Below are 23,367 nucleotides of genomic sequence, written 5' to 3'. Positions count from 1 at the left end.
CACCTGTCTAACTAGACATTGACCTACAGTGAAACACATTTTTCAGGTATTTCTATAGTGATATTTTTAATCTCAATACTTCATTTCTTTAATGTATTATGCGTGTGTTGTTCTGTGACTGTTGATTTCTATCTTGTGGAGGACGCTCTTCCAAAAAGGATTCTAGATCTCACGTGCATATCTCCTGGTTAAAAAAAAAATGGACCAAAAGTAAATTTGACATTTAAGTGATATTTCACTCTCTGATGTATACTCTATGTTAAAACATTCTTAAAATAGGACTTTTCTGAATCATTATGGCTTTTTTACTTCAGTAAAAACTTTGAAGAAGGGTCCATTGTGCTCGGTAAGTCCTCCTACAGTGACATTTGGTGGAACACGAAGGAAGAAATAACCAGCAAACCAGTTTTAAAAAGTGTGTGTGTGGGTGGCATACACATGCATACACACACACCTTCCACACATATCATGGCCTGAGTATTTTTGCTCTCCCCAAAGTGAGGCTCTCACAGCCTCAGTATACCAGGCACAGTCATACACAGAGGAGCATGAAGGGCTTCCAGTTAAGCATTTTAACCACCTGGCTTCATACAAACATTCAAATCTACTCCTGCACCAAATCCCTGGGTTCTGAAAATCCTTCGGAGGAAAACCTAACTTGTTGCAAGGGGGAATTCAGATGGTCTATACCAATATGTGAACATATCAACTGTGTGCAACATGTTCAATTAAAAAGATAAATTGACAAAATGAAAAACCGGGAGGGCGGGAAAGAGAGGCTGGCCAGCTGGTAAAGTGAAGAACTCGTTCTGAGGCTTAGCTTCGGCACACAGCACACTCTGTCTGCAGCATGAGATATAAGACCACATCCTATTTGTGCCTTTGACACAATAGTAGCACAGCACCTTTCCACAGCAGACATCACAAAGTGCTTTACAATAAAAGAATAAACAAGCAGAAGCCCCAGAAAGCCAGACAAGAATAAACTCTCCAGTGTCTCTAAATAATAAATAATTACACTAAACTTGGAAATCTTCAAAATACTTTTTCTCCTTTTATATACGCAGGTCCTTCTGTGCGTGCTTGTATGCTTCCTCTACACTACCTCAGATATTTATAGCTAAACAGTGCCCCCTTATGAAGATTTCTTTCGTTCTGGCCATGCACGATTGATGAAAAGGCAGCAATTTGAACTTTTCACATTTTTTTTAATTGTTTGCATTTACAGTACTTGAGCCAACAAATGAAACACATTTAAGAAAACGTGCATTTACACTGGAATGAAAACAGTTAAGGCACAACTTAACAGGGGAAGTGTCTCACAACAGTTCCATCATCCAGTCACAGCTCAAGGTATCCAAAGTCGAGCGATCCCAACTCTGTGAGAGTTTTTACTCAATCTGGTAAACTACGAGAAATACTATATAAACAGTAAATCTATACTAAGTCTCGTGTCTCTATATGTACAAACTAAATGAGCATTACATCCGGAAAACTCCAAAACGTGTCTTCGTTGTTGGTGCATTGAGTGCTGCACTGAGGCTCAGACCCAAAACCATACGAGTTTCAGCAGGATCAATAATCCCGTCATCCCACAGCCTGTAAAAATAATAAAGTGCTCCACATTATTAGATGGCACATTACTCCTCACTCATGCGATACTTCTTGCGGTGCTTGTGCAGGACTATAATCAATTACTTTAATAGAGTGTCAAGGTTTTGTCTTCCTCTCTTTGGATGACTCCCCTTATAGTCTAGGTTTAAAGATTTGCATTTTTTTCCTTTCTGCAAGGTATCAGATTTGTATTTTTTTCAGAGTCGGACCTATATTTCATTAAAGAGCAAACAATATGGCTGTTGTTAATATAATATAGTATATGTATATCATAAGCGTATCATCAGATAAATGATTATAATAGACAAGCAAGACCTGATATTTAAGAAACTAATACCAGCTCCTGCTTAAGTCGTAAATAAATGAAGAGATAAATCAGTTTTCAAAATTCTTACTCTTTTGCAGTTAGCTAATTTTTTTTATTCATTAACTGATGCTTCCACAGCAAGCAATTCTGATACAACAGGTTTCAAGCATTAATGACACACATAAATTTGACAAGTGCTTTCAGGGTAGCTTGTGATTAATTAGTGTGTAATGGGGCCTTGATTGCCCCTTGGCCTTTCTCTTTCTTGATATTTTATACAATTAACTGCAAAAATAAGCACCGACATGCTCTGAAATGTGTGTTTAACCTTCATAACTATATTGGTTTTTAATGTCAGTGAGGCAGTTTCCAGTTAGATAAATATGTACAGTATACTATCCATCTCATTTTAAGACGCACATGTAATCACCACATGAGGATTTGTACTCTACGCTTACAAACACACAATGAAAACAGCTCAGGGACTAAATGAAAAGAACACGGCTCTTATTATTTAAACAACAGGACATCTGATGCTAAAGAAAAACATCACAGCATCACTGGTCCTGCATGAATAGTCTTGTGGTTTCTTAGTTCTTGGAAAATAAGGCTAATGTGAGATTACTGAAAAGAGTCTAAAAAATAAATTATAAACACATGCTGGTGGCCTGCTGATAGTTCATTTGTGGCCAGTGCTGCCATTCGAGAAACAACATTTTATCTTAGCAACAGTAGTTAAACCAATTTTGGAAATTCAAAGACTCAGTTATGTGTAGTCCTTCATTTTATCACACACATCCCTAAAATACAACATATTGGATGAGCAGATCTCACCTAGCACTGGAGTAATACGGACTGCCTTCCTCTTCAAACCGCCGCACGATTGGCTCCTTCATGGCAGCCTCTTGCTCTGCTGTGAACTGTGAATATATTGAGAAAATAGAATTAGGCGGTAAGGACCTGCGCCAGAGGCGTTTTAAAGGTTGTCTGAATTATTGAAGGTGTAGTGAAATGTAAAGCTGAAAGCACACAGCCATTTCATTTGCCATGAAGGTCAATTTCCCCAGCTTGAAAACACCAAGCCAATCTTTGTGAACACAATAAAAACAGATCAAACACTCGATAAATAACGCAAAGCTAATCTTTACTGATTTAAATGGGCCAAACTGTTGTAAATATCAGAAACAATTTTTTTTAAAAAGGGGGAAAAATTAAATTAAACAGCAACAAAAATATAAGAAATGGTATGAAGAAAAACTGAATTCATTAAACTGTAATTCAAGGTCTCTATATTGGACTGCTTTAATTTTAACCAGGAAGACATGTTTTCACACATAAGCTCATCGCCCTAAGTTATCCTTTCTCACATGAAGCACATAATCGAAGATAAAATGCTTCAGATGCATTCTCTCTACTGGAAACACTTCATTTGAGGGGTACCTAGTGTAGAGCCTGCAGGAGGCACGACACATGACACCATACTTGCTGGGAATTCACTGCACAATTACCCCTGCTGCACTCACATGGCTGCAATCGGACACTGCAATTGCACTAGGAAGATGACAAGGAAAAGACCATCCTGTGCTCTAAACGACTGAACCAGATATTTGAGTTCTCACGTAAAGTTCGACTTATGTTAGTTAATCACAAAGGAAGTTCTTATTTTGGTGGAAGTGATGAGTGGTGCAGGCTCAGAATACTATCAATTGTGTTTTCGTGGGGCAAACAACTGTAGTACTGACTGTACACCTAATACATGTTTAACATGTAAGCTGTATTATACTGTATAATTTAATAAGCTCTCGGTAGTTCAACCTGTGTTCCACTGTGAAGACATGTAGAATAAAAGCAGAAAAAAATAAGAATATTTGATACATGTTCAAAAATTGACCCAATGATTAGTTTTTACAACCTTTTTGAGTTGAAACATTTTAAACATCATCAAAACGGCTGTCAGCAGGGCACTGATGTGAGGTGTCATTCTGAAGCTATTAATGCACTGGTTAATAGCCCCATAACAGCATACCTGACACAGTTTAATGACAGCCATTTGATGGCTACACTATTCAGGATAAGTCATCACAGTCACACTTAACACTGAAATTATTTCACTGTGCCATGTCAAACCATTATTGAAAGAAAAGTGTCTTTCATAATGTTTATGCTGTTGGCAGGAAACCCACTAAAGTCAATTCAAGCCTTTCCAGCGGAGCACAGATTTTAGTCTGCCGTGTCAAGCTATTAACATGAATCATTACCTCCTTTCCCTCACGTGCCCTCTGATCCTTAGTGATGGTAGCCAAGACAGTGGCAGCTTGCTCACCACCCATTACAGAGATTCGGGAATTTGGCCACATGTATAGGAAACGTGGGCTGTGAGACAAGAAACAGTGTCAATTTGAGTATGTTTCGAGAGCCAGAATAGTCACCTAGATCACAACCAATAGGATAACAAAAGAAACCCTGAACATCAAAAATATGATTTGAGAGACTAGGAGGGCTTAACCTGGGGAAAAGTACTTCTTTGATATTTCATAGAAAGACTAAGGGAGGGTGAGTATCAGCTCCAACTTTCCAAAACACTAAATCATTTATGCTTATTTCAATTTACATGAGGACGCTTATTACAGCTCAAATAACCTGATAGGAATTAAACATGAGTGTGCCCACAATAATATTATCATTCCACTGACTTCATACATGCTTAAAGCTATTTGAATGGTAATTTTAATACTGTTAAAACCATTTTTTTCTATCCAGAGGGAGCTGTGCAAAATCTGATAAACTTCCTCAAGTGATTTTAAGACTTCTATCCATCAGTCTATCTACCTATACAAATACACTGCACTCTGTTGTAGAGTGCTCTTCACTAAGGATGCTACACATCAATAATTCAGCTTCTTATCACTCCTAGTCTTTGAAAAATAGCTGACAAAAATTAAAAAGACAAAATAATGATACATCCTCGAGTAATAAATGTCACTTTATTTTGATTAAAATTTATTTTTTTTATTTTAAAATACTTCTTAGCTTTGAAAGGGTTCCACTTAGAAAGTCTCTTTTACTGTTACAAAAGGTCACTACCACCTACACGCAAGACGTCCAAGGCTATCTGATGCACAAAATGAAAGGCAATTGCATTTTGTACATTTTGTACACTTGAATTTCGCAGAGAAGCAGCTAATGTGTTTCGCAATAGTTCACAATGAATTAATTTACTTTAGCTGTTACCAGGGCTGCGTTTTTATTCCAACAAACCTCTAATCCCTACAGAGAATTTCTTCATACCTGTAGGCTCTGCCACACATGCCATAGTTTCCCGCACCATAGGAGCCGCCAATGATAACAGTAATCTTGGGTACACTGGCACAGGCAACCGCAGTAACCATCTTGGCTCCATCCTTGGCAATTCCTCCTGCTTCATACTCCCTACCCACCATGAAGCCTGAGATGAAGATGAAGACAAGAGATAGCCTAAGCCTGTGTTGTTATTTCAAGGAGGAAAGTCTGGCTGTGTTAATCTTAAACACGAAATAAGTCAAACTGGGAGATTAATGAAACAGATTTGTACATCATATAATAAGATTTGGTTATGATGTAAATTATAAAATTATCTGTATGATCACAGATCACATTGCAATTAAAGTAAATAATATTCAGAATTGTTTGCCGAGTAACAAACAACATCTAAACCCCACAACAGAACAAAATTACCGATGTAAATAAAGAATTCCCACCGACCTGTTATGTTTTGGAGGAAAACAAGTGGAATGTTTCGTTGGCAGCATAATTCAATGAAATGCGTCCCCTGAAAAGAATTTCAGATATTCATTACATGTAGTACATTCTCAGACCTAAAGAACAACTGCCCAGAGTTCAAACATGTATTACCTTAAAATAGTACAAGATGGTAATGATTTACTTTTTGGGCCTCTCAAGAAATAACCAAGAGACCATAAACTTTAAATGAACTGCCAAAGGAAAGAGATGTGTAAATTTTTAAGAAAATATATTCAAAGCACACAAGTTTATCCAGTGAAGTGAAATCTGGGTAATAACCCACTGAAAAGTTTGGATTACATCTGGAGTTTGTATTTTCACAAGAAGATGTAAACTGTCACAATGTTGCCTGAGGTGATGCTTTTGAATCTTGCATTACACCTGTTAATACAATAAATAAATAAATAAAACAAGCAACAGAGTTCATGGCCTCCCCTCAATCCATCCAGAAATAACAGAAACCAGTTACTTTGGGAGCGAGCTCACCTGCCGCTACACTGACTTTGTATTTTCTGTATTCTAGTTTAAATACGAAGGCAGTGAATGGCCTTCAGTTATGTCAGAAAAAATCACTGCATAACACAGAGCTGCCAGGAAATATTGAACAGACAAACACATACAAAAGACTGAACTATGTGGAGACAACTCATTTCCATATATTTGTATTGCTGAATTACTCAGGTGTTTTCTTTATTTTGGCAGTTTCCTCCACTGGCTCTCTTTCAGTGAAGCATTTTTTTGTGTGTTGCAAAGTGCAAACAACAGTTGGAAACAATGTGAAATATGACTGCTTCTCTGTGAAATTATTCAATTTCAATTCAACTTTATTTATATAGCGCTAAATCAAAACAACATTTGCCTCCAGGTGCTTTATATTTTAATGTAAAGACCCTACGATAATAAAGAGAACAAACCAACAGTCAGAAACCCTTCTTTGAGCAAGCAACAGTGAGAAGGAAAAACTCCCTTTTACAGGAAGAAACCTCCAGCAGAACCAGGCTCAGGGAGGGGCAGTCATTTACTGCCACCAGCTGGGGGTAAGGGAAGGGAGACAGGACAAAAGACGAGTAGCTGTTGATTAAATGCAACACACTCTTTATTAGTATAAACACAAAGAGTGAAAACAGATGAGTGAAGAAGAAGAAACACTCAGTGCATTATGGGAAGCCCCCAGCAGCCTAGGCCAATGGCAGTATAACTAAGAGTGTGTTCACCTGATCCAGCCCTAACTATAAGAACAAAAGCCTAATCTTAAAAAAAGAGGGGGTCTCTGTCTCCCAAATCCCAAACTGGGACCTGGTTCCGTAGAAGAGGGGCCTGAAACCTCCTGTTCTACATTTAAATACTCTCGGAAACACAAGTAAGCCTGCAGTCTGAGAGCAAAGTGTTCTATTGAGATAATATGGTAGCATGAGGTAGTATGAGATAAGGTTATCTATAACATTGCTCCTGACCCTAACCCTGCCCTCCAAGGTGCTCAGGAACTTTTACTCGTGCACCATAGAGAGCATCCTGACGGGAAACATCTTAACCTAGTTCGGGAACAGCACCATGCAGGACAGACGAGCTCTACAGAGGGTTGTGCGGTCAGCTGAGCGCACCATCCGCTCCGAGCTCCCTGACCTGCACTCAATCTACAGCAGGCGGTGCTGGACCAAGGCCAGGAAGATCGTGAAGGACCTCAGCCACCCCAACAACAGACTGTTCTCTCTGTTGAGGTCAGGAAAGCGATTCCGCTCCCTGAAGACCAACACAGAGAGACTGAGGAGGAGCTTCTTCCCGCAGGCGATACGGTCTCTCAATCACACCACCACACAGTACTGACCCACACATACAGTTCTTACACACACTGGACATTCTGGACATTGTTTCACTTCATTACTTAAATCACGCTGCTGTTATTGTGTATATGCTGCTGTTATTGTGTATATATTTATTTATATTTCTTCATACATTCTTATATAGTTCTATATTGTGTATTTTGTTGTACAGTTATTTTATTTTCAACTTTAATTTATATATTTTATCTTTATCTTATTCTTCCCAGTTAAATTTACCCTTCATTCTAATTTGTGTTGTACAGTTATTTCATTTTTAACCTTAATTTATATTTTATTCCTTCCTAGTTAAATTTACCCTTTTTAATTTTTCATATTTATTTCCTATCTTATTCATAGCCTTTTCCTTTTTTGTTTTCTTTAGGTCACGAGCAGTTGTCCAAGCATTTCACTACATATCGTACTGTGTATGACTGTGTACGTGACAAATAAAATTTGAATTTGAATTTGAATGTGTGAACAACAGAAATCTAATCGTATCTCTGATACCTCTCCCTTTTATCAAAACAGAAAAAACTGGAAAAAGCTTTTAACAGTTTAAAAGTTAGCATAATGGAAGCCTGGGCATGTCTTTAGCGATGACAGCGTGTCTCAGAAATGCAGGTACTGTATTGATTTTTCTTGAATATGCTCCCCGAGCATGTCTGTTCCACATCTTTGTCTGAGGCACTGTATCAGACCCTTTTGAAAGTAATTATAGTGACGAGATAGCCAATGCTTATAATGTCATGTTGAGACCTCGCAAAAAATAAAAAGTAAAAATGAATGAAAGAAATCTTCGTTCAGGTCAAGCTTGTAATCCAATTCAAAACGTGCTTAGAAAAACTTATTAGTCTATAATCACAAATTCGGCCCCTCATCTTCCCTAAGCCTGTATAAAGTTCAGCTCTGTGCACAGCAAATTGGCTTGAGAATTAAGTGAATTACACTGAATGAAAATTATTACTGTTCTCCGTGCATGGTTTCTAAATGCTATCATAGTTATCAGACTACTCGTGAAAGGATGTAAAGGTGCATTTTAAGGCTTCTTGCATAGGAGAAACACTACAACTCTAATGTGAATGAGAAGTGCAAATAACCTACAAACAGAAAAATGTTGGTGTTCATAAGCAGCAAATATCTGTGGAGCACGCTATCTGTACTATTTCCACACAGTGTTTAAAGTCCTTGACATTTTGAGAGGCACAAAAACAGTACAAAGCTCAGTCTCCTGGAAATTCAGCTTTTAACTTTGTATAGGTTTTATTTATTTATTTATTGTATTGTTTTTGCAGATAAAAGACAGTTTTTACAGTTTGATTTATCTGTAGCTATAAAGTGCCTTTACCTTTTTTGCAGACTCTGAGAACAAGACTCCATTGTTCCCAATGATTCCAACGGGATAACCAAATATCCTTGAAAATCCTTAAAAGGTACAAATTCACAAAAATGAACTCAAACAATGGTCAGGTTTTAAATTTAGAGAAGAAAAAAAAAATCAACCATGTCTTGGAAATTGAAATCAATACTAGTTCACATACCTGTAACAAGCGTGTCTCCATAGAATGCCTTGAATTCATCAAATTTACTGCCATCTACAATTCTGGCAATGACCTGCAATCCAATCAGTAAACAAAAGTTATAAAAAATGTGATGCAATGTCAAATAACACAGATAGTGACAACTTTTCAACAATTTCTACTTATTTAAGTGATTTTCACTCTGCTAAAAGCAATGCTACACTTGAAAAACTCCTGTAAAGAGGCAGCACTCAGTTGATCTTACAACCTTAAATGGACTGCCAATACTATTCTACACTACAAACACTTTGGCATCTGTAGAGTAAGCAGTAATTCTAGCTCGCGGGTCTACATCAAGAATCAAAGGGCACAAGCTTTAAACCAATAGAGAATATCTGGCAAGCACTGCCACACAGCAGAAAAGCAAAGTGACTGATGCCAGCCACCTTATTATTGATTCAGCTGCTGATAGGAGAACATGACAACTCAACATTGTTAAAGTGCATTCTGAACCTCTGACAGCCAGATTTATAAATAAACCAATCAAAATTGGTTTATTTACAAATCTTAAAGCAGTCATAGCACTTCCACATTGTGTAAATCAGTCTTTTGGCTGTATTAAACAATGAGATGAATGAATGATTTTATTATATTTGACTCACATTAAAGAAATAATATCATAGCAAAGAAAAGTCGTATTATTTATCTCACCATTTTAAACTAATTACTAAGAGGTTCAACACAGTATCCTACAAAATATCCAAATAAGATTCTGAAATGTTCAGAAATGGTAAAGAAATCTTCCAAGCAGTCCTGTGAAAAGCTTAGTACACTCTTATTGCTTCAAAGGAATTCCATAGGAACAGGATAAGTAGCAGCCAGGTGTTGCTAACCAGAAGTATTTGATTTACTGATCATCAGCAAGTGTGACCTATAAAAGCAGAAGCTTTGAGAGTTTGTTGTGAATTGGAGCTGTATAAATAAAACTGAACAGAAATTTTCTAGTCTGGAATATTCAGGTGTGTGTTAATACAATGCCACAATCTTCCCAGGAAATCGAACCAAAGTTCAGGCCCAGCAATGCTCTAGCTTCTAGCAGCTGCACCCATGGTAAAGATTTCCAAATCTGCATCGCATCTTTCTTGAGTTATTGTATTTACAATTGTGGGTGCCCACACTGCCCACCTGCCCACTCACCCAGGAGGGTGACAACAATACTCCATCAGCCTTTTATTTCTGTGGCGTAAAAAAAAACAAGAACTTCATCTCAGATTTTACAGGGTCCAGTTAGCATGTTAAATGTTAACATTCATGACAATACAATTAGAAATACAAGGGACTTGTTTGTTAGTGCAGCCTGGAGAAAGCCTCTGCTCTCTGAAAAGAACATGGCAGCACAGCTTAGGTTCAAAAAGTTGCTTCTGAACAAACTACAAGACTTCTGGAACAATGTCCTTTGGACAAAATCAAAGTGGAGATGTTTGGTCATAATGCACAACACCATGTAAGGTGAAAACCAAACCCAGCAGATCTGTACAAACACCTCACGCCAACTATCAAGCACGGTGGAAGAGAGATGATTTGTGCTTGTTTTGCAGCACTTTACAGTCTCTGAGTCAAGCATGAACTCCTCTGTACACCAGCATATTCTAAAGCCAAATGAGGCCATCTGTCTGACAGCTAAAGCACGGGCACAACTGAGTTGCGTAACGGGATGACGATCTCAAGGACAGCAGAAAATTTACAACAGACTGGCTGAAAAAGAAAAGAATCAAGGTGCTGCAACAGCCCAATAAGAGCCCAGACCTCAAACTGATTGAAATGCTGTGCAGGTATGTTAGGAGAGCTCTGCAGAAATCAATGAACTGAAGAAATGTTAGAATAGTGGGACAACAATCCACCACAATGATGTGAAACACTGATAAAGTCACACTGAACATTATTACTCCAAGTTATTTCTAGTTCTACAAGCTAGTGAATAATAGGGTGTAGTCCATCACAGATCTACACACACTCCTGTGAAAGCGTATCACTTAATATAGAAGGGAATTTTTTTAAGTGCGACTTGAAACCATCGTTCTGGAAACTGGGCAATTACCTCTCTGACATCAAAGTTACGTTTCAAGTTATCTCCGACTATGCCGTAGAGTTCATCTGCAGGATAGAGAGGACTCTCAGGAGGTTCTATAGTAACCTAAAAAAAAAAGCAAACAAAAAGACTCAGTGTCAATGAAGCTACAGAGAGAACAGTTTGATTTAAGTTGTTGACTGTAAAAAACAGACTGACCTCGATATTTTTTCTGTAGTTAAGGCTTCTCACTGTCTTTCTCGCTAAATGAAGAGCGTGGTTATCGTCTAAAGCATAGTGGTCTGTCACTCCAGATTTTCTGCAAAGTAAGAAAAAACAAAGGCAGTCATTGGAAATATTACCTTATAAATCATTACTGTGGGGGAAAAAAACCTACAGTACTTTCTATGTAGTACATAGTGTAGGTAGAAAGTTTCCTGAACATTTCATGCTTTCGATGAAAGGGTTAATAATCGGATTGAGTTCATTTTTATATGAAACAAAGACAAAGCCCAAAATGTATTTTGTTAATTGGTTCAAAATAAGAAAGAAAGAAACTGAGAAACACTTTAATTACCCAAGTCAAATCAAATCCTTTGCTATGACACTCAGAGCAATGATCTTTGAGATGTCTATATAACTTGACTGGATTCCAATTGTGCCTAACTTAATTAAATAGAAATAATCAGGAAAGGCACACACAGCAGACTGTAGATGAAAAAAACAAGTCATGATGTCGAGAGAACTATTGGTAGGTGTGCTAGATTGGATTGTCTCAAAGCACAGATCTGGGGAAAGACACAATAATATCCAAGAGAACAATAACCTCCATCATTCTTAATCCTGGAACAGTCATCCTAAATTTGGCTGCTCAACTGAATTGAGTCATCTGGGAAGAAGGACCTCGGTTAAACAAGCAACTAGAATCACACAAGACTAACTTGAAGTATACTGCCAAGAAAACAATGGTGTTGCTTGGGGAAAAACTCTGTCAGGGTCCAGACCTGAACCTAACAAAGCATCTAGAGATGTCTAAAAAAAAAAAAACCTGGTGAAGCTTCTACCAAACAACTATCAAGAGTAATGGGACACGTGTCTAAAATGATGGTGTTCCAAGCTTGTAGGAACTTTCCCAACATGACAATAGGGGAAAATAACAATAAGTAGTTGGATATTTAAGTAAATGGGATATTTGGATATTTTAGTCTTTTTCTTTTGTGTAACAACACTTTGTCATTGTGAAGTACTGCCTCCTCATTGACACAGAAACAAGGAAAGTGAATTTGCTTTAAGGATCTGTATAACATTATGATTTCAGTAAGAGAACAATCTACTTTTCTATCAACCCAGCTTGTAATTAGCATCACTTGAATACCCAAACTGGATGTATAACACAAGGTCACAGAGGACATTAAATCGTCATTTTCAGGGATTCGAACATCAAGTCCTGATGTATATATTTTGCGAAAACTATTTAGCTATCTCTTTGGTATTTAAAAGTCAAGATGAGAGCTAATATTGAATCCCACATATCCCATAAAAATGATCTGTTCATACTTGCAGTGTAGATCAGCACCACCAAGATCTTCTGCAGAAACTTCTTCCCCAGTGGCAGCTTTGACCTATTAAAGAATTATATTACCAGGAAATATGCATTTCATCTCTTGTATTCAGTACAAGTTCAAATATATAGCTTGCTATATGAACAAACATTTAGCTCTATAAAATTAAACACAATATTTGTCTGTTTGTCAGTTACTTAATGTTAAATAATAACAGAAATAATAAAAAATTAACAAACCAGTGGAGGTCCTCCAAGAAAAATGGTTCCTTGCTTCCGTACGATGATGCTCTCGTCTGCCATTGCTGGCACATACGCTCCTCCAGCAGTGCAGGAGCCCATCACGACAGCAATCTTGAAGAGAGAAGAAAAATAGTTAGGTCTCATATCAGACATGTACAATATTAAAACATATCCTTCAGGCATTTTCAAAGATATCTTCATTACTCTGCTTTGAATAATTTGCATATGATTAGGGGGTTTTTTCTCTTTAAAACTTCAATTAACCTTATGTGCAGTTATAATGCCACCTATGACTACTCCATTACCAAAGAAAAAATCTGGTTATAGTTTCACTTGAAAAGTTTAAATACTAGAAACAAAATAGCCATTACATCACTGAACAACAACTTTTAAGCTATGAGTACTGCAGACTTTATGATGCCTATTGGACAGGGAATGGTATTCAATTTAGATGTGGGAACTACAACTCTTATTTCAGGTGGGCTCATAGAAACATTGCATTTTCAAGAAAACCACTCTTCCAGAAATAAATTCTGAACATATATTATTCTGCCAAGAGAAGGAAAAATTCCAAAAGAACATTACACTGGCCAAAACATTTTATAGCTCTGAAAAACTTTCGTCTTCCTGCAGATGAATTTGAAAACAGCTTTCTAACTAACACACAGTGAAGGTCGGTTTGGTGAGGGGGTTATATATCCTGCTTTTTATCATCCTTGAATCAATAGAGATGTGACTGCAAGACAGGTGCAAAACCGTGCACAGTGCAAAACCGCTGCAGTTCTCTTCATCATCATATATAAGATGGATTTGAGTAGCCTGCAGGTGCAAAACATGAAGAGCCTTCAAGCGTGGAATTCATTTGAATATACCACCTCTGCTCTTTGATATTTTTCTTGTTTCAACAAGGATGTAAACACACGTATGGTTGAAAAAAGAGAGAGCTACCAGAACTGCAAAAAATACAGACACTGAGCAGTATAATGTGATATAACCCTGGTGATAAAGGCTCTTCTGTGTTCTTAAATAAATATTAATTTCAATTTAATACAGTTTATCATGTGATTGCTGTCAATTTCTGTTCATGGAAGCTTTTCCCACAATGTTCCAACAGGCCATGAATGCCCCTGCTGCCATAATTAATTTCTTTTGTGTATCTGTCGCTCAGTATTTTTATTGCCTTTGCCTTGCAGCAAAATGGCCTTTGCCCCAAGACAGCATGGTGAAAAAAATTAAATAATTTAAAAAATACATAATAGAGGACTGTGACTTTCATGTATATTCATTTATATTGCCTTCTACACGTATAGAATGAAAGAATAACAAAAGTCATTATTTAAAAGGTAAACAAATATAACGTGGAAGCCCAATAATGGGCTTTAGTAAAGATGTAATCGGGGGAGGCAAGCAAATTATAAAGCCACTCCGTTAGGGTTTTATCATTCTGCTTTTGTGCCCATTAAATGAGTTAATACAATGCATCACCTGTGCTATTCCCTCTGAAGACAACCTGGCCTGGTTGTAGAAAATGCGCCCGAAATGATCTCTGTCTGGAAAGACTTCCGCCTGCCTGGGCAGGTTAGCACCGCCAGAATCCACTGAAGGAGATAAAAACATTACAAACTCACTTATTATAAACATCTCGACTATAATTAGATTACAGAGACAGACTTCCCTGCTATCCTCAGGCAGGGCATTCTGGGATGTCTCTGGTGTAAATATTGACCAAAAAAAACCCAAAAAAAAACAACCCAAATATTAGGATTTTTCCCATAAGTCCCTTAAGAAGCTGTTATAGGGTTTTAAGCCCAATACTGATACTAATATTTGGTGATTTAAAAATCTGATATACTGGCCAATGTTTTTTTTTCCGATGTGTGAAACAAACAGATTTCCCCAGCAGTTATTTATGAGTGTTTACTAAGATATAATGAAAATGTAGTTTGGTTTACTGTTACAAGTCATTGATTACTCATTTACATTCTGCCAACAACACGGGTAAGCTGGTTTGTTGTGTTTGTGGTGAACCAAATAAGTGTTGTCAACAGGGAAATTGCAGAGTGTCCTCTGGTGGACAAACTATGCAACACCATCACTTATAACACAGTTAAAGTGTTTCATCCATCTCGCTCTTACTTTTGAAATGTTTATTTTTTTAGCCATTATAACATATTGCATATATCAGTCAGGCTCTACTTGCACAGGTGAACTGACAAACCCTAACCCAACAGTCCTACTGTATTTTAAAGTTAAATTCTAACAGGGATAGTAGAAAATTATTATTACTATTATTATTTTTTATTACTAATAATTATTATTAATAATATTATTATTCTTTGATTCTGTAGATAATCGTTTATTAGTGTTTTACAAACCCTTACAAATATGGAGATACTCACCCAAGTAAATGCATGGCAGATGGTTCTGCTGGGCTATTTCTTGTGCACGAAGGTGTTTCTTCACTGTAATTGGGTAGTATGTTCCCCCTTTGACAGTAGCATCATTTGCAACAATAATACACTCCACTCTATGAACATTTAGAAAAGAATGAATAAATAAATATTAGATTATGCACCTGTGGTACTCAATTGAGATTCTAGTGGAAAACCTACACTGTAATTACTTTGGATCTGATCCTGTGGTTAAAAATATAAATTTTCATCTGTGACAAATTATTAAACTGAACCATTTTTACATATGATCATCAGAACGAAACACTTTCACTATTTTTTAAAGGCATTACATTCAAATCTGGTGACTATCATAAACATTTATAGCACTTGCCCTGAAACCCGCCCAATTCCAGTAATTATACCGCCTGCTGGGACTTCCTCTTTTCCATACAACTCATATCCTGCAAATTGGGAAAATTCCAAAAATGGAGACCTGCAATAACATGAAATAAAAGCGGGGAAAAGAAGACAAATTCATATCCATGCATCCATGTTTTTCTGCACAAGTTCTTTTAAAATAGTACATTTTAGTTTAGAGAAATATTATCCTCTTTTGCTTCTTCTCATTGTACAGAGAACTGTACTGTAGACACCATCAGACATTTAAAACTAGTGATACCACAGTTTGTGTAAGGACAAATTCTAGGACAAAAGCTAGGGGGGATGAAACAGCCATGACTTTTAAATCTGTGACAAAGATAGAAGTAAGCAGTAATACCCTGGATCCAGCAGTCTGTCTATGCGCTCTCTAGGCAACAGTTTCCCACGGGAAGTATGAAGTCTTCTTGCTTTTTCTCCTCCTCCTGAATTAATTAAAAAGTAATAAATGAATAATAACAAAATTACAAACTTAACAATTTGAGAATATTTTGCAAGTACTACTACTACTCTTGCAAGTAGCATTGATGACAGTGCTGATGGTGTAAGACAAATAAAAACATAAAATTACCAAGAATTGTTAATCCCTGGTGGGACAGGCTTTTATTCATTTCTTTGTGACTTTTGTAGTTACTGATGTTTTTCTGTGTGCCAGTAGGGTTGAAAAATAAGCGAACGTGTACCTCGGTCGGGGTCACAACTTTCTGTGTTTTACTGAAAATAATTTCTATTGTCACTTTCAGCACATTTATTCCTTTTGTTGGGTCAATTAGTTGCAATGTTTTGTCATTTTATTTTAGTCATGTCATCATTTATCAAAAGAATAAAAATTTGAAACCTTATTACACCTATACTTTTTACAGAACTTGCTCTAAATAGCAATACTGTACTTTTTTAACTAATTTTCACCAAAAAGAGAAAAAGAATTAAAAACAAATAAACAGAAGAGAAAAACAAATGTTTTATAAACAATAACAATCTTACACAAGTCTTATATTTCTTACTTTTATTATATATTTATACAGTAGACTACACAATCATAATAACTTATACATTTTTTAATATGTCTTGTCTACTGCTTTTAAACATAACTTTTCTCCTGAGTTCCAGCTACGCCTCTCTAATAATAGCAACCTCTCATTACAGAGTTTGGAAGTAGATTATTTTATGTTTTTTACATTATGTTAAGATCAAGTAAACAGCTAACTATGTGTTAAACGGCATGCAGTTTAACACATACTCCCATATAAAAAGTGCTTTTTATGCATTTACGTGTTAGAGCAGGTCCCTTAAGGCTTAATCATCTACAAGTGGAACCTGATTACTTTACTAGAACACATAGGTGTAAGCAATGATGTTTGGGCAACAATTTCATCACCCAGATTGCCTGAACTCAGGCACTAATTTGAACTGCTGAAATGAAAACACAAAGTGATGAATTTATCTCTGGGATAGTGCGTAACCTGCTGTGTGCGAACACGTACCCAATTTAATATTTTCTGTCCGGCTTTTCAGCTCATCAAGAAGAACTTTCATTCGGTCATAATTCTCCTAAAAAACAAAAAGAGAGAAATTCATTTGTTAGAGTTTCCTCTTAATCCAATTTCTGTAAGAGATTTGCACTAAAATAAGAAAATGTAAATGATGATGATGATGTAAATGCTCTCCAGTCATTTGTTGAGTTTATTTAATATAAAAAAAATTGTACTCATAAATATACACTGATTAGTGTTTAGTTATGTGTTCCAACAAATTGATAATTTTATTAAAAAACACAGAAGAGGTCAGCAGTTTGTGGAAGCTCCCATGTTGCTCTGCAAACTGAATACAATGGACAAGACGGGCATCACCGTTCTGCCAAATAACCTTTTATATGTGTGGCCAGAGACGGACCGCATACGTGGTACGCCAAAGGCAGAGGAGACGAGAACACACAGGCAGTACAATGGAGGCAAATTTTAATTCATGCCTGCACCTTCAGATTCAAGATGTGATATGATTTAAGGATCATACCTATGGTTTTTAAACTGAGAGTAGATCTTGTTCACCAAAGAAGCAAAAATGTGAAGGAGCAAGCGGCATGTGGTTAGAAACTCATCCTCATCCTGCTCACCTCAAGCCTTATTTCCTGAACTGAAGTCAGGGCTCTAACACATGGAAACATGCTTAGATATTGTCACAGTGACTTATTGTCATCAGATTGGACAAGCGAACCTCCGATCTCTGGACAGCTGTCTACAAACCAGCTAAACAACAGCAACAGCTGGTTATAAGCGAATATTGTGTCTGTTAATATTATGCTTGATTGTACTAAAAAATCACACTTTGCCTCTAACAAACAGTTTGATTGGATTCTCACCTAGTGAGAGTTTATTTGCTAAGAGTCTGAGTCCAGAGATGTTAGAGGCACTTGATAAAACAGCAGAAAACAGCAGCAAAGACAGCAGTGCTTCATCGATTTGTATTAGACTCCTTTCACAAGGTTTTGCAGCCTCCTCCAGTAAATAAACGTGGACATATACTACATGCACCTACTACACCTACACGCACTACAGATTAATGGCAGGCAGAGTTGTTTGTCCTACAGTGGTCAACATAGCTAGTACTATGCACTTGAATTGGTTAATGTAAGAAAAAAAATTCAGTTGACTGCAATCGGCAATCGACTGATACCTCGTGACATGGTGAGATTTTTACACAGTTTACCTTCAAGGGCAGTTGATCATCTTGTATTTTGAAACTTGTAATTCACATATAAATTGTGAATGACAAAAACACGCTGTCATAAAAAACAGATTAACTGTTGAATTAAAACACCACTCAACCCCAACAGTAACCTGCTATTAACACCAGTCTGATTCATACAAGACATCTGTACCTGTAACTGGCTTCCACTAACTAACCCTTAATGGCGTAAGTGGGAAAGCACTACAGTCCTTGTGTGCATATGATTTTTTTATGTTGTATTTAAACAGCTGATGATTGTGCCACTGAGGATGAATTGACTGTTTTGTGCCATTGATATAATCACAAAATTATAGCTTCAAACTAGCAACTTTAAGCAATAAAACATCAAGCCTCACTAATCAGTTATTCTAAGAAATGTATTGTTGTTGCAATGACATGCAAAGCTGTTATTTGTGTCTTTCACTTTCAGAGGTTGCACCTTCACAGTTAGACTGGTAGACTTTTTTGCACGCTGTTTAGCTCCACAACTCACTTAATTCTTCAGCGCTGATATTGTCGATAAATTCTTAGCTTTTAAGGAATCTGACCTCTAGAGTGAACTTCAACATAGGGGACAGACTAAACAAACACTTTCCTTCGTGTCTGGGAATGTTATTAGTTCCTGTTGCCCGTCAGGTGTAAAACACCTCACCTGGATGCGTCTGAACTCTCCGAACTGTTACCTTACTGTTTGACTAGCAGGCGTTAGCAACAGGCTAACCTACCTGATATTCAGAAGTCTGTTTATCAGGCTGTGAGCCGAGTCGAGCGACTTTATCTGCGTGGTACGCTCTTGTGCAAGCCAACGGCAGACTCCTGCAACGAAGCAGCCACGGTTTGAATGACTGCAGGATCATTTTAAATGTTCTCGACTAATTAAACGGGATCAAATTTAGCAACTGCTAGCCTGCTAGGTAACCTAGCGGTAATCTTCTTTTGTGGTTTTTGGCAGGGGAAGTAGAGCTCCATATCGCCACCTTCTGATTAAAGAAACGGTTTACATGTGCAGATTTGTGAAAATGCACCACATTTTTTTATGAATATTGCTTGTCTTTTGTTACTTCTAAATCCTACAATTATGTCATATGGTTGAAATATTTAAATCAAGCTCCCTATAGCAGCCTTTTCTACAGCTTCACACAAATAGTGTAAAGAGTGGTTTTAAATGCAGCATTTTCTATCACTTTAGTTTTTAAACTTACTTATATATAGCTCTGATGTGCAATTCTTTTGTCAAGCTGTACTGTTTACATCCTCCAAAATCACATATTTATATATAATATAGATAGTCTTATGCATATCTACATATATTTATACATACACACACATTAGTATATCTGAGAGTAACGAAATTTCTATTCTCTGTATGTCCTGTACATGTGGCAGAATTGACAAATAAAGTTGACTTTGACTTTGACTTGATCTGTTATTTGAATTGTATGCACCAGTAAAGGTATAGCTATAATTAAACAAAATATAAGTAAAGAATCTTGCATCTTTTTAAAAGCCTAAACACTTTTTTTTTTACCATAAGATCCCCGTTCAGGTTCTTCTTGTTATGAAAACAGTACTGCTGTAACTGAAGTAAGCACTGTTTCATATTTGTTGCATCAAATTTAGAGTGGCTGCTAAAACCTTTTGTGGTGTAGCTTAGGTGTAGCTTTTAAATTCTTTCTCTAGCCTTGTGATGGGAACAAAAAACACCCATCTAAATATTTTCCCAACTATCTATTGTCCATAGGCCTAAATTGGTAAATTATTCCTCAAGGTTGTAAATCGGCTTCTGAATAAATTTTTGCAGATCCATTTTCAGATGGAAATAAAAAAAATAATAATAATAATTATGCATCGGCTCCAAGGGCCAGAACTGCAAACTTCTGTTGATATTTCTCCTCTGAAAGCATGAGAGCAAGCAGAGCATCGCACGTCAAAGCTGCCATCATGTGGATTTTAAAAGCACTACAGCTGAGCTGAACTTACATGAGTGTGTGTGCTTGCCTTACTCTTCTTGTACATTATTTACACAGTTACACTCTGGGGATCTGTCTTCCTTGTGAAAACAAATAATCCAATTTTAAAATGAAGACTCAATTCATTTCTATTTATATATCACCAAATCACAACAACTGGTCCCTCAAGGTGCTTAAGTTGAAAACTGGACGTTTTCAGATTGGCTGATTGTTAGGATAATCATTAGAGTAATAATGTGGTCGTTTCAATCGGGTAAATTGTCTAGGAAATGTATTCGGTCAGTGTAATTTTACAAAAAGTGTTAGTATATTAGAGAACTGTGCCTTTCACACAATTATGCAGGTTAAAATATACAGTTCTTTAAGAAAAGCCGGAAAGTAACTGATCTGTTGGTATTAAATGTGCATTTGTTTAAATGTGAACTGGACTCATATGTGCATGAATAATGGCATATTCAGAATGCACATCTTTAATTTCTTAAAAAGGTGTGCACTGAACATTTCACAAACTGTGGCCACAAATTGGTCTTTTACAACATGCTAAAGTAACACTGAAACCAATGCAGGGAAAAGGCCTTGCCTTGTTTAGAAATGGGAACTAAAGTTGGTTTTAAGTGGGAATGGGAGTTAGCCTAAAAGCTTCAAAAAGCATCCCTTCTGACCTGAGTGCTTTATTCGAGGTAGAGTAAAGTACGGGCTGAAGAGCATTCAAACCAAGAGCTTTTAGTTCATTTGGTTTTAAGAGGCCTTTCTCCTCCAACGCTCCCACCTATTCTATCAGTATGCATGGAAATGTCCATGACCTCCACTCAAATGACTGCTCCTGTTTTCTTAGGGAATATACAATCCTCCACTCTCCGTGTGAACTTAAACCCTCTCACTCATCCAGCTCTCTCTACTTTTCCGTGACCCTTGAACTCTTCACAGCAGCAGCCGTGAAGTGACAGAATAGATGTAGAGGCATGAAAAGCCTCTTTTAAAGTAAAGCAAAAAAGAAAAAGCTAAAACATTTTGATAGCTGAGAGGTTTAGAAAAATGACTGAATTGCAAATGAAAAGGAAAAAAATAGAAGGCATGAAACTGATTAATTTTTTAATACTGATATTTTTATTATATTTGTTTTATACTCTAAAACCACAAAGTTTTGGGTGGTAAATCTGCTATCAGATTGAAATTTTGATCTAAAGGAAACAGATGCAGATGTACTGCAGCTTATCCCTTCATGGATCCAGGGATACTCCAGTTTTTGAGCTATTTATTTCAAAATCACAATGATTAACCTCCTGCCGGCAGCATATTGCACAAATCCAAAGATTGGGCACTGAAAGATTTCAATACACAAGCAAATTGGTTTTACATAAAAGCTACAGGTATTTTTACTTTTTCACAGTCTAATCAGAAAAGCGCAGATAATAACATTAGGTGAGCTGGTTCCATTTAGGTGAGCTGGGGTCAGGGTTCTGCTCATGCTGACTCACTGAAATTGCTTACTGGTATATTTGAATAAAAGCCACCATTATCCTTGTTTTGCCTGAACTTTGTCCTGACCAGTTCATTTTTTCCGAGTGATTAGACTTCTATGGCAGTTCAAGCAGCAGCTGAAATGAATTATTCTGGAATTATACTTCAAGTCATGAACCAACTCATGATACAGATGTAAATTCTCCCACCTTATCAACTAACAGGAAGGTCACTCAAGCATGCTCCGGCATCATTTCTGAGGTAGTTATAAATCAGATATTTGAATAAGTTGAACTTTGATTTTTTTTTTTTTTTTGGTGTGATTTTGATTACAGCCCTAAAAGATGCAGATGCAATATGATCCTCAGAGATATCAAGGTTATCTTCCATCCATCCATTTTCTTATGCTCATCCAATTCAGGGTCACAGGGGGGTTGGGTCCTATCCCAACTGTTATCAGGGAGGAGGTGGGCTACACCCTTGATGGACCGTCAGTCTGTCACAGGCCTAACACTTGAAAACAGACAACTCATTTCATAGCGTACATTCACACATTCAGTTGATGTAAAGTCAGTAATGACTCAAACATGGATGTCTTTGGACTGCGGAAGGAAGCCAGACTACCTAGAAAGAACACACACAGGCACCAGGAGAACATGAAAACACACAGAGAAGGACCTGTGCTTTCCCAGGGAACAGTGGCAACAGTGCTAACCTCTACACTGTGCTGCCCTCGGCTCATGTAGCTAAATGTTTTTCCTCCAAAACTTGATTGGTTTATGTAGATCTATACACACCAAAATCTACCTTTTCCATCCTCTGACTCAGGTCCAATTCCTGTGCCGAAGTGTCTCACATACACGCATACACACACATAGTCAGTACATGATGACTGATTCCTCCCCTGTCTTTATACAAGTTGAGCTGAAATCTCTCATCCTTCCCTTTTTGGAAAGAGATAATGATGCTCGTTTCATAGCTCAAAGAAGTCATTAATGTGTGACACAGCCTTGAATGTAGGATATCAAAGCCCTGCGGAGTGTGCCCACCCCTCTCGCCCACTAACGGGCACAACCTTGTTAAGATGGCAGAGATATGAATTAATCATCAGTCCACCCTGTAACAGGGCAGGAAATTGTTAGCAGCATCAGCTGTTGTGAGAAATGCTGCTTTTGAATTGCTCAAAAGTATAAAGCTTCTTACAAATCTGTCATCTCATTACAGAATCACTCTCAAATTTACTTCCCCAGATAAGTTAATGGACATGCTGACTCCTATGTAGTCTCATCCAATCTTTTTCATAGATGTGACGGTACAGGCAAGGCAGAAAATGGAATAAGATGAAAATTAGTAAGTCAGATATGACAGTCAAAGATTTGGCCAAATGCATGGCCATAAAAGACAGTACTATAACACTGATATAATCCCAGTAAGCCTAAACTTTGGCATTTCTATATCCTTTGTGCAC

At 37.1% G+C, this 23,367-nt stretch overlaps 1 protein-coding gene across 3 annotated transcripts; it reads right to left on the bottom strand.

The window, feature by feature from the left end:
* Positions 1–1,187: 1,187 nt before the first annotated feature.
* mccc2 (methylcrotonyl-CoA carboxylase subunit 2) lies at positions 1,188–19,422 on the bottom strand. Of its 3 annotated transcripts, none has more exons than XM_026187898.1 (17): positions 19,194–19,422; positions 17,226–17,292; positions 16,082–16,166; positions 15,695–15,796; positions 15,310–15,437; positions 14,396–14,508; positions 12,908–13,021; positions 12,664–12,728; positions 11,326–11,425; positions 11,137–11,232; positions 9,060–9,132; positions 8,867–8,943; positions 5,663–5,729; positions 5,210–5,366; positions 4,180–4,294; positions 2,756–2,841; positions 1,188–1,599 (listed from the first exon to the last, which is right to left on the bottom strand). In XM_026187898.1, exons 1-17 carry the CDS (start codon positions 19,323–19,325, stop codon positions 1,482–1,484), a joined length of 1,695 nt encoding a protein of 564 aa, XP_026043683.1. In that variant the 5' UTR covers positions 19,326–19,422; the 3' UTR covers positions 1,188–1,481. The 3 variants fall into 3 exon arrangements, with proteins under 3 accessions (XP_026043683.1, XP_026043685.1, XP_026043684.1); XM_026187900.1 differs by lacking the exon at positions 19,194–19,422 and adding an exon at positions 19,121–19,153; XM_026187899.1 differs by lacking the exon at positions 19,194–19,422 and adding an exon at positions 18,962–19,078.
* Between the last annotated feature and the right edge of the window lie 3,945 nt (positions 19,423–23,367).

The sequence above is a fragment of the Astatotilapia calliptera genome, chromosome 12, assembly GCF_900246225.1.
Source record: "Astatotilapia calliptera chromosome 12, fAstCal1.2, whole genome shotgun sequence".
NCBI lineage: Eukaryota > Metazoa > Chordata > Actinopteri > Cichliformes > Cichlidae > Astatotilapia > Astatotilapia calliptera.
This window is presented reverse-complemented; position numbering and strand designations above follow the sequence as displayed.